At 38.3% G+C, this 19,333-nt stretch overlaps 1 protein-coding gene and 1 pseudogene across 1 annotated transcript; both read left to right on the forward strand.

The window, feature by feature from the left end:
- Nucleotides 1-12,714: 12,714 nt before the first annotated feature.
- Nucleotides 12,715-13,317, forward strand: LOC149174484 (pentatricopeptide repeat-containing protein At2g33680-like). The gene has a single exon (XM_089420864.1). The coding sequence runs from the start codon at nucleotides 12,715-12,717 to the stop codon at nucleotides 13,315-13,317; it is 603 nt and encodes a 200-aa protein (XP_089276990.1).
- Nucleotides 13,318-13,390: 73 nt separating this feature from the next.
- LOC149174485 (heat shock cognate 70 kDa protein 2 pseudogene) lies at nucleotides 13,391-15,356 on the forward strand (annotated as a pseudogene).
- Nucleotides 15,357-19,333: the final 3,977 nt, after the last annotated feature.

A 19,333-nucleotide genomic window follows, 5' to 3' on the forward strand; every position in this document is an offset into this window, starting at 1 on the left:
TAGGCCAATGATCCGATCCGGAGAAAGGGAGAATGGATGCTGTGAATTCCCCTCCGATGTGTGTTGCATTATCTGAGATTAGGAATCTGTCAAGACGCGATGCAATTTGTTGCGCTCCTACTCTCTTATTTGTCCATGTGAAGATCCCGTTGCTTGTTGGAATGTCCATTAACCAGTTGCTGTTGATGAAATTCTTTAGAAGGCTGTCATCATTGTTTGTATTACTTCTGCCCCCTTTCTTTTCCTCCATGCTGGTGATCATGTTGTAATCCCCTCCCGATATCCATAGAGGGAATGGTCTATCTTTGTTGAGATCTGACAGAGTATTCAGGATGTGGTTTTTTTGAGCGGATTCCTGTGGGAAGTAAACATTAGTTATCAGTCCATGTGTGTTCGTACCTGAGAGATGGAATGTGGCTTGGATGAAACTTTTGTTGGCTTGAATTTTGTTGAGATGGATGATCCGGGCATCCCAAAGAATTGCTAGGCCTCCCGAGGCTCCTTGTGCATCCACCGCTATGACTAGCCCCCCTGGCCAAGCCTTCGCAGCGATTCTTTCCAAAATTGTAGAGCTACACTTCGTCTCCTGCAAGAAGAGTATACTAGGTTTTTCTTGCATCAGCATATTTTTTAATATTCTGCCTTTCCTTGGGCCGTTGAGCCCTCTGATATTCCATGATATTAACTTCATTGAGAAGGGTGGGGGTTTGCGTTGAAGTACTTAGTCAGTTTGGCATACCTCCCTGACTCCACCAGTATTTCTCCTATCTTGATTGTTCTTTCTAGGGTTGTTTTCCTTCCCCTCTTCTTGCTATCCTTGGTTATAAATTTTCCATCACATGGACTGCCAATCTGGACTCCTAGAGAGTATTTCTTCTGTGCCCTGTTTAGCACTTCTACTAGATTATCCACTTGCGTTTCCGGGATTTTTTCAAAGTTCCTTGTGCGACAAGCCTGTTCCAAGCCCAATATGTCCAACTCCCCTATATCTAAGGGCTCTGGATCTTCTTCCATGACTTGGGGCGATTGAAAAATATCCTCAGGCTCATTTGAGACTTTTTTGTTTGGCTGCGAGTACTCAACATCCATACCTTGAGTTTGCCCTGACATGGTTTTGGCCTGAGATATCAGGTTCGCTTGACTCGTGGTTTTCTGTCCTCCTTGCACTGATGTTTCACCTGGCTGTTTTTGATGGACCGTTTTGCCCTTCTCCTGTTCCTTTTCTGGCACCTGCTCATCGGTTTTGTTCAGGGCTCTGTTGCTTGTTGTAGGCATTGCCTTGTTGGTGGGATTTACTTTGGGATTGCTTGTGGTTTTCTTGTTTCCTCTTCTTCTGTTAACAACCTTGGTGAATCCATCTGGGGTATGATTATCAGGATTATCCTGATAAGAGGGTATCTTATTTTGAGGACAGTCTCTATAGAGATGCCCTATGTCATGGCATTTCCTACATCTAAATGGCACCTGTTCATAATCTATGACTTGAACCCACTCCGAGTCTTCATGAAAGAAACTTACCGTGTCTGGCAGCGGTTGCTTGAGATCCATGTATACACAGATCCGAGCATATGAAGTGTGTTTGCATAACTTTGTTTCCTCTGCTACCCTTACAAATTCACCTATTGCATTCCCGATTTCCTGTAGAGACTTTTCCTCCCAATATTCCCATGGCAGTGAGTAAAGCCTTATCCACACTGGCGCACAACTCAGATCCTCCTTATCTGGGTTGAATCTTTCGACCCATCCTTTGAGAAATAGACCTGCTGAGTTGAAAAAATACGGACCTCCCTCCAGTATCCTGGTTCGGTCTTCCAGGCAGTTAAATACTGCAGTGAAGAAGCCCTTGGCTCCCAAGTGCAGAGTTATATCCCCCTTTGGATGCCATTTGGTGCTGATCCAACTTCTTAGAGCTCTTTCTGTTGGCCAAATCCCTATAAACTTGCCGATCAGTGCATGATCTCGCATGTACTATATCCTGGCATTGATGCGTTCGCTTGGGAAGTACACCCGTGGTCTATGGGTTGCTACAAGTTTGCAAGTTGAGGAGCTTGCTTTATTTCTTTCCTCTGTATCAATATCCTTTCCCTTTTGCTTTCTGGTGTCCATTGTGCTGCCGTTGGTACCATTTTCATTCTCCTTGTCAGCCGTATGCCGTGATCTGTTACCCGGGGATGGGGGAGGCTCCTGGCCCTCCCCCTGAGGGGGGATCATTTGTCCTGTTCCTTATGGACGCATCCTCCTGTGCTCTGCCTCACCAGAATCTGCCACAGGTACCCTGTTCGACAGACCTGCTGCCTGCAGGTTTCCGTCAAAACCCTAGGGTTGGTTGCAGTCGCTGGAGCTCATCACCACCAGTATGAATCTCCTTTCTAGTCTTTTTCATGTCATCAATAATATTGTACTCCATTTCATCCGACACTATCAGTGTTTTCGATGGAGTCATTTCATCTGCTTGGACTGGGCTAGTTTGAGTCGCTTTAGATGTCATTTTCTTTGTCGCAACTTCATCCTTTGTTTCAGAGCTTGTGCTCTTCTGTTTAGGCGTAGTTTGGGGAGGATCAAGCTGATTTTTGCTTCGTGTGCTAACTGGAAATACTTCTTGATCTTCTTCTTGTGGGAGGATGAAATCCCACATTCCTTGTAATTCCACAACTTCTTCGTCATCGGTCTGCCCTTCAGTGGCAATTTCCTCTTCCTCTTCCTCGGATTCAACATTTGAAATGGCATTAGGTGGCTTTGCATCCATTGAAGGACCTCTTTTAAAAGATCTATAGGGCTTTTTCGAAGAAGTTTCTGCTACTTGCTTTTTTATGTCGACCATCTCATTGGACATGGTCTTTAGAACTTTCTGCAATCCTTCCAAATCAAAAGGATCTTTTGCTTGTTTCTTCTTGGAGTCTTCCTTGAAGGTGACTTTTTTGGACTTACGTTCCTCTATCGCGGATCTCTTTTCCAGGGCTATTATTCATTTTTCTACTGCTATCGCCTCTTTCATGTTTTCAGCTAAGGTTGCTTTATTTTCCCTGTCCACGAAGATGGATATGTTTGATGGCAGAGTGGTAATATACCATTCACATCGTACTTCTTCACTGGGCTGAGAAGCAATAGGAATTTTGTTGAAAATTTTGTTGAACCGTAAATTGAAATCCTTGATGGGCTCTCTAGCTCCAGCTTTAAGATTAGATAGGTCATTGATTAACGTTGTCGTTGATCTGTCATCACCAAACTTGGTTAGGAATTGGTCCTGGAAGATTTCCCAACTTGTGATGGATCCGGAGGGTAATGAAAAGTACCATGACCCGGCTGTCCCTTGCAGTGTATAGGGAAAAAGTCGAACAACAACATCTTCATTAGTAACTCCATTGAGATTAATGGAAAGCATGAAGTTGTTTATGTTCTCTTCTGCTAGCATGCCTGCCTCGGGATTGAATTTGGGTAGCCATTTCTCAGGATGGGCTGATATTTGACTCAAGGGTGCAGGAATTAAGACTGCCCCAGGGTTGTTCCATGGAGACTGGGCCATTGTTGAACTGCTAACAGAGGAAAGTGCAGAAGATGATCCCTGTGGTTGGGAGGATGAGGATACTATGATCGTAGATGATTGAAGAGGGGTTGTGGGGGTTCCAGTGGATGGATGGACGATGATCTGGAGTGGAGGTGTGGATGGTTGACTTCGCTGTGAAGTAGCTGAAATGGATGATGCAGACGAAAGAGTCTCACTGTCAGACTCTTGCGGTGATTTCCTCGCTCTTTTCCCGGTGGGAAGAGGTAATTCGGTTGGATGAACGCCAAACTTTTCACTCTTTAGCCTGGTCAGGGGATGAGCAGGGTTGTATTGCGAAGTCACGCTACCTTGAGATTTATCAGACCTCTGAGGGGAGATGGAAAATCACTGAAGTTTGTGAATCAAGGATTCGACTTCAGGAGGTTCAATGGTAGATTGGTCTAAAATATCAAGGTGTGTAGCAGCGGTTGATACTCGAGCGACTTCTGACTCTAGATTTAAATGTAATGGGTAAGTCGGGGGAGATGATGAGGGCGATTTACTCTCAGAATGGTATTCAGATTTTGATTTACTTGCCATTCATAGTTCATGCCCTCCTTCTAGCGCCAAATATGTTGAAGCCCCGAAAATCGGGTCGACAACAAGGGGGATACTCGCCCGGTCCGGACCTTGGTTGGTAGCTCCTTATCCGTTTGGTATAGAGGGTCCGACTGGGGATAATGGGACCAGTTTCCCAATCTATGGGTGTGGGTGTGTAGAATTGGATGTTGCTGATCTAACAGTAACTATCTAAGCTATTCTAATTCAAACTTTAATATAATTCTATGCTATTATAATCTAATAAAAACAACACATCCAATCTATGCTAACCTGGGATGTAATTCTTCTATTATGCCATCTAAAGAGATTTCAAGTAACAACTGGTAATAAAGATCATTCAGCGATTATAAGAAGGAAATCAATTAAGATGAACTATTTCGCATAAAAAGTTAGGCAAAACAGGTGTGAACAACATATCGCATAGTAAGCTATTCATACATTAAACATAAATAAATAGCTACCACCGTACAAAAGTGCCAATTGGTAACTCAAGCATTCATGCAATAACATATAAACAACTAAAAACTATATATCACTTTAACATATAAGCAGAAATGGTCAAGAGATAAAAGTACCATTTATGACTGGTCCTACTCATAAGCTTCAAGCAATAATGATTTATCTCTCCTTGCTCTAACATCTACTAAGAGTACAGAAGTGCAACATCAGTAGCAGATATCAAATGCAAACATCAACAAATCTTGATCCATTCATTCACCAAAACCTCCTCTGAGGGTGCAAAAGTGCATGTTCTGAGGACAAGTTTTTGATAAATTTCTGGACCCTTCTCTAAATGCATGAGAAGGGTTTAAATACTACTAACTAAATAACTTAATTACACAGATTCAGGATACGGTTTAAATGACCGCCCTTTTTCTAAGCAAAATTATTTCTAAAAATTAAATCTAATATCTAACTATTTCTGCATTTGCTCCTTAATGTTGCGAGCATTCAATATTTGCCTGGGTAGAGTCGGCTGACTGTCTTCCGCTTTTGGTTGAGCTAAGCAAACAGAAATGGCAAGCGCTGGCACCATTTTTTCCAGCAAAATAGCAGATATACTTGAGAATCATCTCTGGCTATGTGGATTTACTGTGTATGCTTAGTAATAACCCAAATTCCACTTGGTTAACCCTCAAATTGCCTCTGCCTTTGCTTTTTTGCATTTTCTGGGCTTACGAGTGACTAAGCAGTTAGGGACTTTGATTTTTGAGCAATTTTCTCAGCGATGCGTGATTAGGCGCTAATCGCGCATCGAAAACTGCCTCCGTTCTTTGATCCGGGCCTTTCTGGTGCGTTTTTCGCCTTTAGCGCCTTTTCCTTCATCGGGTATAAGCTTTTAAATTTTGCAAACATACTGTTTTCGTGAGCTTCTGACCTTGAGCGTTAAATCACCTGTTGATATCAGCATTATCCATCTACTCATTGAACCATGGCTCTGACTGATAGATCTGTAATGGATAGCTCAACAGCGCTCTGGAATTCGCAGCTCTATTGCATGCGGTATCCGTTCATGAGGGCATTTCTTTTCTGCTTCCGAGCATTGGAGCTTTACCTTTTTCCTTAATTGCTCCCTGCACATTGCTTCATATTGTTTCGGTTTTTCATTCCTGCAGTTCACACATAAGGAGAGAGTAATGATAATAAAAATTGACAGGAAAGCTCTGAGCTCTACGGATGTACAAAAACATGCCACCTTACGTGAACTAACTCTTTGAAAAACACAAAACTGTCTTTCATTAACACTTGTCGTACATTCATTAATTTTCATTAATGCGTGTATCCAATTTTTCTTGAATGTTGAGCCGGGGAAAATATGCGATGGACGATTTTTTCGATTCACGTCGCAGCATCGCATCATCACGTTATCGTATTTTCATCAAGATGTGTTATCGCTTGGTTGCCCGATCACGTTTATCGCAGAATCGCAGATTGTTGTTTCACGCGATCGCAGTATCGCGTTATCGCAAGATCGTAGATTGTTACAATTCGTTAAATGGTTATGTGCTTTTTATGCGATGTTGCGATATGCGATGTCGCATATCGGCCATCAACGATTTCTTTAAGGTTTTTCGAATATGAGTGTTTCTTAATGCATGCGATGCGATGCATTTCGCGTCGCACTCTCGCAGTTTATCATTTTACTCACAAGGAAATGTCCTATCTTCTTCGCGCGATGCGATGTTTCCTTAAGGAGTATAATACATGAGTTTTAATTGAATTTTTGAATTTTTTTACTAAGGGTCCCCACTTACCTAGTGTTATTGCTAATACTAAATAAGGAGGGGGGTTGTTGGTGGCCACAATAGAAACACATTTTTCAAGAAACAATAATAAAATAAAAAACAATTCAAAGTGAACATGACAATGATCTTTCATTGGCATTTGAACTTGGACAACCCTCACTAATATTAGGAATTTACACCACAAATACTTCGTATTTAACCTAGACAGGGTTATTTTCAATGACCAAATAAAATTGTAGCCAAAAACTATTAGTACCTTCATCATGAAAACCCAAAAACCCCTATCTTAGATTTTGACATATCAGATAGTATTTGCAAAGAATTTTCCATTCCCAATAATAGAATGGTACAAATGATGCAGAGAGAAATCGATGGATAGAGAGGAGCAACAAATGCCTTACACAGTGGTGTAGCTATTGCCTATGAACACTTACATTCCCGACCTTCTCTTTACTTGGAAGCCTACGTCCAAGAACATGTAACGCTTTTTTCTATTTTGGGCTTGCATTGAAATGAGTTACTGGTTAGAAGGATTTATGTACAAACTTAAATCACTAATAAGGGTTTATTTTCTCTTCTTCTTCTACAAATTTATATCCAAATCTTTGTGGAATATCTACCATTTTCGAGGATTGTAGGACTCTTTTGATCTTTGTACATCTTCCAACCCACGTGTAAAAATATTTGGAATTTTCAAAGAAAAGCTAGGACAATATTTGTTCAGAGAAAAATAGATTTAGAAGACTTATTGGAAACATAGTTACACACTCATTTTTTTATGCTCATTACATGACTTATAAATAGAATAGATTATTCTATAAAGATGGCAACTATCCATCGACCTATATTTATGTAAACAAGTTCTTTGAGCAATTTTTTCATTTTTAGCTGTCATTATTTTTTTATATTTATTAATAAATAGTTATTGTTGAAACACACACATTCCTCAGAAAACCTTATATAGAAACTTAAAGCATGTTTCCCCACGTTTTTTAATGGAATCAATAGCAAACATGTTGGAATAGAATAATACAACTTCTTATCAAACAAACTCACACTTTAGGAGATGAAGTCCAAAAACCTCATGTGTGATCTGAGTGAAACTAAAAGGGGGTCATGTCACCTCACCAACCCTCTTCTCCACTTTAGGCCATCTCTCCTTGGGCTCAAGGGGGGATTTCCTAGGTTAAGATTGGTAAGATTTAAGGCTATGAATGTGAAGGTGTCATGAAGGTTATATCCATCAAAATGGTTTTGGTAAAATTTTAGGGTATGAAAGTTTATGGGATGACTGGAGACCAGTTCCTTCCCCTACCAATATTTTTTGGGGGCATATGAGTTTAACTAAGGATTCCTATGGGAGAAGGAAAATGGATATAGGGTGATATCTAGAGCTGCCCACTACTAACCTTGGAAGATCCAAAAAATCCTAGAATCTTACCAAATCCATGAAGTTCAATGGAAGACTCTCAACTAGAAACCTTCATAGTGTTTTCAAGGAGGGATATATCTAAAATAAACCAAGTGAATTCACCATCTCCACTAGACAAATGCAATTACACATGATAATCATCCATAATCTACAAACCCTAGCCATGAAAATCCAAAAATGTTGAAAACATCCACAAGACCATCCCCACAAAAAATCACTCTTATCATCCTTCCACACCCTCTTTTATAATGAGAAAAGTAATAGAAATTTAAGAACAAGCTAAGGGATTTCTCCCCCAATCCCACCATAAAAAAATGATATGAAGTACATCTCTATTTTTAGGGAGATGCTCAACTTCTTTTTACAATAAAATATTAATTTCTTAATCAAAAGTTCGTAGTATAGCCTATGGAGGTGTTAAAAGCTCGCTCCTCTAATTAACTATTGATAAATACAAACAATATGTGCTTCTTAAGCCTCTTGTATTGTAATTAAGGGGTAAACATATCCATAAATGAGGGGAATAGCAGGGCTTTCTTGCACAACATACAACCTCCATAGGCCCTTGAAGATCTCTTTCTTCACAAAACATGCAGTTCCATTCTCCATGGGTGGATAAGTGGGCTTAAAAAATGTAGCATTCAGTCTTCAAAGATATTCCTCCTCCTTAAAGCATGTGATCCAAACCCAATTCCTCTTTAAATGGTGAATGTATGGACTTTAGACTCGGCACTCCAACCTTCAAGGGGAATAGATGGGTTTGTACATGCATGCAATCTTTAAAAGAGAATAAATGGGTTTCCACATACAATATGTAGTCTATAAAATATGAATGAAAACTCCATGCAAGGGGCTTCTCCTCAAAGCATGACCACAAACCAAGTGTTAAATCTCCATGTCATGAATACCAACGCTCCTTGGGTTCCTCTAATGGAATTGTAGGCAGAGACCCCACAAAAGGTGGGAAATCTTTCAAATTAGCTGAAAAAATAATGTGTAATAAATCCAAAGCAAGGTATACAAGTTGGCTTCCAAAATGAATAGGTTCGTCTAGTCCAATTTTGTAGGTCGGCTCATCAAAACATTTTCCAGTGTGGCACATGTACATATATTTATATATACACCATAATTCCCCTTATCACCATAATTATGGATCAATATGAGAGCATTCCTCTCTCTTTGAGGTATGTGCTATTGAACAAGGGTTGTTTGGGATCCATTTTCCTCTATGGATTATTCTCTCAAAAGGAACTTAAATATGCGAACAAGTATGCCACTTGACCTTTTCTAAATTTCTAGAAGAGGCTTCAGTTTCATATTTTTAATCCTCAACATCTTTGAAAACTTATCCTTATTTCACACATTAAGATGAATGTCTTTCAAAAAACAAATAAATTTGGTAAGCATATTCGATAATGCTAGTACTTCTTTTCCTAAGAGCCTCAATTCCAAGTCTACTATAGGTGAACAATTGATGCTTGTCCTAGAACATCAAGTGTTATAATGATGCCACTCCCTCCACCTGGAAGGAAATACTTAATGTGATATAAGGTTTATACAAAAACACCATTTCCAAACACCACTATTAATGCGAAGAGTATCATGTAGAGTGCATTTGTGTACACGTTTCTTGATTCAATGATGACAATCTATTTTCTCAACAAGGATTTATTTTCCATATCATTGGATTAGACAAGGTATTTCACAAATGGATTATGGAGGTCCCCAAGTATAATCTTATATCTAACTCTTGAAAGAAACGTTGCATCACTTTACCAATTGTAGCCTCATCATCAACTCCACTCTTTCTAATAATTATTTGGACTTTCAAAATAGTTTTCTCACCTTGGAGATCTCACTTCCATGAAATATACTCTGAACACAATCAAATTCCTTCATGAGGGATTTCCTATCCCAATCAGGTGCACATTTCTAAAAAACATCATTTACCCTAATAGTTCCAGTGTGCTCTTACAAGGCATACATATGAAAAGCATTTTAGATGACCCTGCACAACCCTTACTATTGATACCCATGCTTATTTATCCTTCACCAATTGCATAATATGTCTATGTCTAGTGGGAAAAAGTATCATAGACTACCCATCAGAAAATATTCACTTCAAATTCAATTTTGGTACAAATAACACACATGTAAAGGCTACAAAATCTACTCTTGGTGCTACAAACTTTATAGCTGCAATCATCCATAGGAAGTTGACTCTGACATGTTATATTTTTACATCCTTTGTGGCCAAAGATCTCAATCAGGACTGCTTAAGTGACACTGATATCTATATGCAGAAAGCCTTGAATAGTTTTAACTAATTCTGTGTGCCCTAGAGTCACGTGTAATATCCCTCCTACCTTGTACAAAGTTTTGCAAAAGGATAATTATTTCATACATTGAAGACTTTCTATGCCTTCAATGATTGTTGCCTTCTTTGAAATTTGAATCTAACTATTGTCTTTAGTGTTTTCATACTTACAGGATTCAAAATAAACAATCAATTTTATTATCACTTATTTTCTCCATTTTTTATGAATAGAGATACCTTGTTAACTCCATGGGATCAACCAATTATGAAAATACATGAAGTAGAATCCATATTTCCTTCATTTTCATATTATGGAGTTTTTGTGAAAACCCTAATATAAACTAGTGGATAACATGCCTCACTCATGGGATTCAGAATTGGAACCTAATGGCATGGAACTAGAAAAATGCCTAGTAAAATTAGAAATGACTAGTTCCGACAACTATTTAAGATTGAAAATGCAAGAGGCATATTCAACCATGGAAAATAGGTCTAGAAGAGGTTGTGTCATCTATTCAAAATTTATAACAGTTTTATATCCTATCTTCTCTAATGATTACAACATATGGCTGCAACTTGGTATTAATTACTCAGTCAAATCTACCCATGGCTTTCCCCTGGCCTCATCTACATATATCACATTACCACAGAGATTGCCATGGACATTACCGACACATTAGCACAAACCATTTCTTACATTATAAAATTATTTTCAAATCTTGGAAAGATTGATTTCGCTGCATTATCATGGGTAGCATGCCCTCTAGATCTTGAACCTGGGTCATCATCAGTTATCTGGCTTGCTGCGAAATCACATCCCTACCATGGATATTACTCGTGGCTTATGGGAGAATACTTTTTGTAATTACTAATTTTTTTTTATAATGTGCCTCATTGGGAAAGTTAGTGACAATAGCATAGGATTTGAAAGATTGAAGTGTGTCAGATGCTCTCACTACTAATATTTTTTGGTTTGCTAAGTTGTGTGAGTCTTGAAATGATTGCACACTTAACCTTTGGCTTGATTAATTGAGACCCAGGGGAAATAAGCCATTAAAATCACCAGGGGATCACACTGGAGCTGGGTCACACTAGCCCTTAACGTGACTAGATTTTTGCCTACAGAGTTTCGAATTGGTGACCTTAATGCTAATGAGGGCCTTAACAATACACCCTGTTATTGTCTATTCTATGTCCATGGGCATAAATTACCACTAATTATTTTAAATAATTTACTTCTATTTACTTAATTTATAAATTAATCAATTTTAATTAAAAATTATTGATTGAATATCACAATCTTCCCTCCTTACTTTAATCAATGGTATATGAAAGCCCTAATTTAAATTAAAAACAATGGTTATCACTTTACCTCGACACACCCTCCAACCCCTTAACCCATTTTATGTAAAGGAAAAAAAAGACCAAAGCAACTTTTAAGCGTGAACACAAAAAAACCCAAAACCAACCTAAAGCAAACAAAATGAAAATTAAAGTGGTTAAAAAAGTTAACCAAATTTAATCGAGAACTTAACATAGATTTAAACATGCAGGAGGGTTTTATAAAAACCCTCTTCTTATATGCCCAACCCCTCATAATGCACCTCATTAGCGTTGGGAATTCTTGAATGCAACTGATATGGGTTCGCATTATTGCATATCCCATCCCCTCGCTCGAAAACTAACTAATGCTGCTTAAATTGAGATGGCTTGAGGGTTGGAATGCACGGGAAAAACTCTTTCAATAAAATATCCGCTCGTGTAAACATCTCATGTCATCTTTATTACTCAATAATGGAAACCTAAACATGCATGCAACTCTACAAATTCACTTTGCCCTGCCTTCATTCTCAAGCATTGTTTTCTGGGAAGAAACCCCATAGAGATTTCGGTACCCATAAGCCATGGCTGAAAAACAGGAGCATGCCAGGTCAAATCCCCTAGCCACCCAGCTCATGAATTTTACAGATGTGAGGCCCCGGAAGTTCATGGAGTTGAAACACTTAGTATACCCAAGGCACGCCTTCTGTGACTTCATGGAAACCACGCCGAATGAGATAGTCATTGGCTTCTTCAGGGAAGTCATCGACCACATCGAGAGGGTAAGAGGGATCCACCACTATCACCTCAAGGTTAAAGGTTCGAAACCCCAGGCCGTACATACGACTGGTCTTCGTTGAATGAGGGATTTGGTATCATGAAATTCTATGATTTCAAGTTATGCACAGAACATGCATTTCGAGAAAGCGTCGGAACGGTTTCATCACATGCAAATGGTGGGAGTGGACCTAGATGCAATCACATGGAATGCGATGATTGCGGGCTATGCAAAAAATGGATATGGTCATGAAGGCTTGAAATTTTTCAATCAAATGCAATTGATAGGCACCAAGGCTAATTCCATAACTGTAGCAAGTTTAATCCCTTCATGCATAGATCTGGAGTCTCTACAGCTTGGTGAGGTAATCCATGGTTACGTTATTAGAAGTGGGTTTGTATCACATCTTCTTGTTGGGAATTCTTTGATTGACATGTATTCTAAATGCAAGAGTGTAGCAAATGCACATAAGTGTTTGTGGGATTGTCTCGGAAAGATGTAATCTCGTGGAATGCCATGATTGCAGGTTATATACATAATGAGTACAGTGATGAGGCTTTGGAAATATTTCATCAGATGCATTTGGCTTCTACAAAGCCCAACTTGGTCACATGGAATGCCATGATTTTCGGGTTTACTCAGAATGGACGCTTTCACGAGGTACTGGAGCTCTTCAATGAAATGCAAGTGGCAGGTATGAAACCCAATTCAGTCACCAATGCTAGTATTCTCCCTGCTTGTGTCCACATGGCAGATTCACCACATAGAAAGCAGGTCTATAGTTACATAGTCAACAATAGGTTTAAGTCCAATGCCCTTGTATATATGTATGCCAAATTGGGAAATATAGAGGCATCGCAACATGTTTTTGATGATATTTATGAAGGAGAAAGAGACGTTGTGTCATGGATTGCGATGATAGAAGGGTATACTCAGAATGGTCACAGTGAAGAGGCTTTGGAACTCTTTCGGAAAATGCAAGTTTCTAGGGTTATGGCCAATTCTATTACTATTGAAAGTGTTCTCCCAACATGTGCCCATCTAGGAGCTCTGCAACTAGGTAAGGAGATACATGGCCACGAAGGTAGAAAGGGAGTGATTTTGCTACTCTGTCTTTGAAGTATCTGTTGCATCTCTGTGTTATTTAATCATTCTTTGAATTTGGGGGTGATATCTTCTGTAGAGTTTTGAAATGGTGAGAAAGGGAGAAGGCCCTGTGATCGGTACAGTTCTCTGTACTACGTATTACTGTATTCGGGTGTGGCAGCATGACAGAGTGGAGATCATCACCAACGACCAAAGGAACAATACCACTCCTTCCTATGTGGGTTTCAATGTGGGTTTCACTGATACTAAGCGACTTATTGGAGACGACGCAAAGAATCAAGTCGCCATGAATCCCACCAATACCATTTTTTATGCCAAGTGATTGATTGGAAGGTGTTTCAGCGACTCTACTATTTAGAATGACATCAAGTTGTTTCCTTTCAAGTTAATTCCAGGGCTTGGTGACAAGCCCATTATTGTTGTTAATTACAAAGGCGAGGAGAAGCAGTTCGCTGCAGAGGAGATCTCATCCATGGTGTTGATGAAGATGAGGGAGATTGCAGATGCTTACCTTGGTGTCACAATAAAGAATGTCATTGTCACTGTTCCTACATATTTCAATGACTCCCAGAAGTAGGCTACCAAGGATGCTGGAGTGATTGTTGCGTTGAATGTGATGAGAATAATCAATTAGCTTACTTTTGCTGCTATTGCCTATGGTTTGGACAAGAAGGCTGGAAGTGTGGGTGAGAAAAATGTATTGATCTTTTATTTGGGTGGTGGAACATTTGATGTTTCACTTTTGACTATTGAAGAGCATATTGTCGAAGTGAAGTCTACTGCTAGTGACACCCATCTGGGTGGTGAATATTTTGATAATAGGAGGGTTAAACACTTTGTACAAGAATTTAAAATGAAGTTCAAGAAGGATATTAGTGGTAGTGATAGGGCTTTGAGAAGATTGAGGACCGCTTTTGAAAGGGCCAAGAGGACTCTTTCATCCACTGCTCAGACAACCATAGAGATTGATTCTTTGTATGAAGGTATCTAATTTTATTCAACAATTACTAGAGCTGGGTTCGAAGAACTGAATATGGATCTATTCATAAATTGTATGGAGCATGTTGAAAAGTGTTTGAGAGATGCTAAGATGGATAAACGATCTATCCATGATGTTGTTTTGGTTGGTGGGTCTACTAGAATTCCCAAAGTGCAACAATTATTGCATGACTTTAATGGGAAAGAGCTTTGCAAGAGAATTAACTCGAAGAGGTTGTTTCCTATGGTGTTGCAGTGCAGGCTACCATTCTAAGTGGATAAGGCAATGAGAAGGTTCAAGACCTGTTACTTCTTCATGTTGCTCCTCTCTCCCTTGGTCTAGAGACAGCAAGCGGTGTTATGACTATTTTGATTCCCAGAATAAAACCATTCCTACAAAGAAAGAGCAAGTCTTCTCTACATACTCGGACAACCAACCAGGTGTTCTCATTCAAGTGTGTGAAGGTGAGAGAACACGAACAAGAGAAAACAATTTGTTGGGCAAGTTTGAATTGTCTGGTATCCCAGTCACTCCCAGAGGTGTTCCTCAAATCACATTGTGCTTTGACATTGATGCCAATCGTATCTTGAATGTTTTGGCTAAGGACAAGAACACTGGACAAAAGAACAAGATTACAATCACCAATGACAAGGGTAGGTTGAGCAAGGAAGAGATTGAGAAGATGGTTCAGGAAGCTGAGAAGTACAAGTCTGAGGATGAAGAGCACAAGAGGAAGGTTGAGTCCAAAAACTCGTTGAAGAACTATGCTTATAACATGAGGAACACGATCAAGGATGATAAAATTTCTGCCAAGGTGGATCCATCCAACAAGAAGAAGATTGAAGATGCAATCGAGCATGCAATCCAATGGTTGGATAAGAACCAGCTAGCTGAGGCTGATGAATTGGATGATAAAATGAAGTAACTTTAGAGCATATGCAACCCCATAATTGCAAAGATGTATGAAGGTGCTAGTGGTGACATGCCTGGAGGTGGCTTTGGTGGCATTTCTCGTAAGTGTGGACCGTCCCGTGGTGGAGGTGATGGCCTTAAGTTTGAAGAAGTGAACTAATCTGTCTGTCAAAATGCATATGATATTATTGTATTTTCTGTCGTAATAATTATATTACTATTAGCATAATTTTGATGTTGAAACTTGGCAAGCACATTTTATATTTAATGATGCAATTGCCGGCTATTATGATGATTTTATGTTAATGTTGAACCTCGATGCAATAGATGGCCCTTCGCTCTTAAAGAGATGGAAAGTATCTTCATTTGAAAACCCTCCCTTCGTACTTAGTAGCTGTGAAGGAACTCGGCTTTTAGGTGGGGTGCAATGGTGGGACCTCTGAGAAAAAGAAATCATTCATTGCCAGCCGGACTCAAAATTCAAACTTATCATTATAATGAATTGGGAAGGGAGGTGGATTGGGAAGGAAGGTGGAGCTGTCATTTCTTAAAGGTGGGAATGGCAGTGACTTAAAGAGAGAATTTTTGAGTTTCCATGCACCTCCTTGGTTTTCCGCAGGAAAGAACATACCACTTATGAATACTGAATTTGAATTTTTTTAATTCAATCGCTGTCTAGTCATAAAATATGTATTGAATACGAGTCCGTCTTCAAGTAACCTTGAGACCTAAATGTTGAAAATGAAGCTAAAGAAATTATTTTCTACGACATTCACAAGGACATATTTGTTATATATATGAAAATCATTCTGAACCTCATGTTTTGGTGGCCGACAGTGTGATAGGGTTCATGTTGAAAAACCTCTGTTGGGTAGAACAGACCATTTATGAATATTGAATTTGCAAACTCCAATCGCTGTCAAGTTAGCCACGAATATTAAAAATGAAGGTAAATAAATTATTGTCTACGACATTCACTTGACCTCAGGTGTTCCCTCAGTTCATTGGTAGGCCTTTTTCTATTCTTATGAAAATGCTTCTCAATGTCGAAGATGATCTTGGCTCACATGTTGCCATACTGAAGATGAGGATGCCGGTGAATCAAGTAATTAAAGTGTTGGTCAAGAGTTATTTGATTGATTTGTCTATTTCTCGAGGAGGAAATACCATCATTTCCATTGCTTCCCTGTTGCTTCCTGCGGATTTCGCTTATCCCAATTGGTGAAAAAATCATGATGCTCTCATTCCTCTCACCGAGATTGCAGAAGGCAATGCCAAGGTATGCCCACACTAATTCTTCATTTTTCATTATTTCTTATGTAGAAAGTTGATTTTAGAAACACACATCAAGATCAATGAATATGTCACATAACACAAGACTCTTTTAGCTCAGGTGCCTGGAATGTTATTTATTGGGGCAACAATTGACCCATATTTTCACCTAGCCTCATCATTTTCTATATGTCAATCCTTGTTTTTATCTTCTTCTACGTGGAAGTTCTAAAATCATCCATTTTCTAAAATGAGAATGTGAAAACAGGATTTCTTAATGATCCATCCATCACATAAGTTACCCAAAGTCCCACTAGGTTTTCATTTACATTTAGTTTTGAATGAATAAGTTACCCAAAGTCCCACTAGGTTTTTATTTACATTTAGGTTTGAATGAATAAACGAACGGATGGATGACTGTCTTAAGGGCCTCTTCTAAGATGATTTTCTCAAAGCCCTGCACCAAACCCACCTCCAGCCCACACTTCAGCAATATTGTTCTATTATATTTCCTGAGAATATATTATAAGTTCTTCAAATCCAATGGATGGATAATTGTCTTAAGGCCCCTCTTGGATATATGATTTTCTTAAGAAGTTAAACCCCTGCACCCAACACCACTCCATTTTAAGTGTACTGGTTTATTGGTTTTTTTAAGAACATATTATAATTTCCTTAGTGCCTAGTCTATGCTTGTAATAAAATTCCAAAAAGTACAGTTATTATGGAATTTATCGCAAATTTCATAAAATATAACATTTTTGCAAAGATTCTCACATGCCTATAGTAATCCTGTAAATCAAATTAATATAATAAAATGTATTTTCCAAAACATGGTGATGCTAGTGATGAATCCAATAGAACATGGGAAAAAAGGATCCTTTGATTGGTAGTTTACATCATTGTAGACACTCTAATATGCTCAACATGGTTTGAAAACATGGTAATGCTACTGATGAATCGAATATAACGTGAAAAAAAAAGGATCGTTTCAATGATAGTTTACATTATTGTAGACACTCTAATATGCTCAACATGGTTTCAATAATGTGCCCAACAGTTTTGTTTTAGAAGAAAGAATTTGTAGGAAAGAAGGGATCCTTCCATTGTTTGTCATAACTTTATTTATTTGTTTATGTTTAAATTACATATTTAAATATCCAGTAATCATGTAAATGAAATTAATATAGTAAAATATATTTCCTAAAACATGGTAATGCTTCGAACAAATTTGATAGGATGTGAAAAAAAAGATCCTTGTATAGTATTCCTTTCTTGGTATTTCCTTTGGTATGCAATCCTAAGTTAGGGTTTCAATAAAACATGTGGAAAAATTGAATTTCATAACAACGTTGTAATATTCATTGATCTATGAGATAATAATGCCCCTTATTTAAATGCACTAATAGGATAATAAGATATTCAGACAACTATTGGTTCTTCAAACAACCACTATAAATTAGGACTAGTTTGACCAATAATTTTCCTAACATGATTTCGGTAAATATGGTCAACAATTCTGTTTCTGTTCAATGAAAACATTTGTAGGAAAGACGTAGAGATCCTTTCATTGTTTTTCATAATTATGTGGATTTATTTTTGTCTAAATAACATATTCAACATTGCATTTTTTAATATTGGCTTTATATACTTTGTTGTGGCATTTAAAAGTGGAACAATGTGCATAGTATTAAGGGTTTTTTATTATAATTAGAAAACAGGTGATGCTAAAAAACATTGAACAAGTTGTTTTGATGGTTCTGAAGTCATTCCAAGATCCACATCCTCATGTATGATGGGTAACCATCAATGCCATTGATCAACTATCAACTGATTTAGGCCCAGATTTGCAATAACAATATCATCAAGTTTTCCTACACTTGCTGGAGCTATGGATGATTTTCAGAATCCTAGAGTGCAAGTCAGAGTTTTTCCCACAACTATACACTACCACTCTGCACTACTACATAGCGGTCATATTTAATATAGTTAGAGTTACTATATGCCAATATATTATAAGAACCATAATATAATATGATAGTCTCAACACCATAACAATCACTACCTAATGACAAATCAAAGATTGAGAAATAAATTTAGACTAATATTGTGACATTCCTACCTCTTTTGCAAATATTTGGTTTTTGTGGTAGGAAAGTTTAGTCCCTTATTTCACTTCTTTCTCAACCCCATTGAATCATTCCACCATTTTGTTTCTATAAAATTTATTTTTCTCTCTTAGAATCTTACACCTTAGACATAAGACTCAATATGGAGGAATAGACAATGACAATTTTGCTATTCTAACCAATGTTTTAAAACTTGGGCTCTTACATGGAATTGGTGGAGGGTTCACTTGGACTTAGACTCAGACCAATCTTATATTAATTATTTAGTTACTAAAATAACAAATTTTAGTGAAAATGTTATATTTTGAGGATTCCAAGCCATGATTCCAAAAAATTATTGAAATTTTGAAACAAAGCATTATGAATAGCTGAGCAAGAACATTTAAATGACAAGCATAATTGGACAAAGTATTCTACCATTGCTTATGTTAGTGCCTAAATCTACCTCAAGCTAAGAAAGGTAGGATCCAGGGCCAACATCAAACCACGTTTAACCTCGTAGCTAGCCCTACTAGGTCGGGAGAGGGCTCTCTCTGGGTCAATCTCAGCAAATTATGATCGATGAGGGCTTGAGATGACTGATAGAAATACTGATCTTAGGCTAGGTATATGTGTGAAAGAGTTTGATTGAATGAAATGATGTTTTTGTTGGCTCAGATGGAAAGGTAGATTTTGGGTGTAGGGAATGAGGCTCAATCTTGCAGAGATCTCAATGGGGCAAGGTAGGAAATTGTTT

Source organism: Pinus tabuliformis, chromosome 4_1 (genome assembly GCF_031772625.1).
Source record: "Pinus tabuliformis cultivar Carrire ecotype Pingquan chromosome 4_1, CPIR1, whole genome shotgun sequence".
Lineage (NCBI taxonomy): Eukaryota > Viridiplantae > Streptophyta > Pinopsida > Pinales > Pinaceae > Pinus > Pinus tabuliformis.

What these genes read in the sequence shown, in the direction of transcription:
- LOC149174484 (XM_089420864.1), top strand. Translation starts at nt 12,715, where the DNA reads ATGATTGCAGGTTATATACATAATGAGTACAGTGATGAGGCTTTGGAA.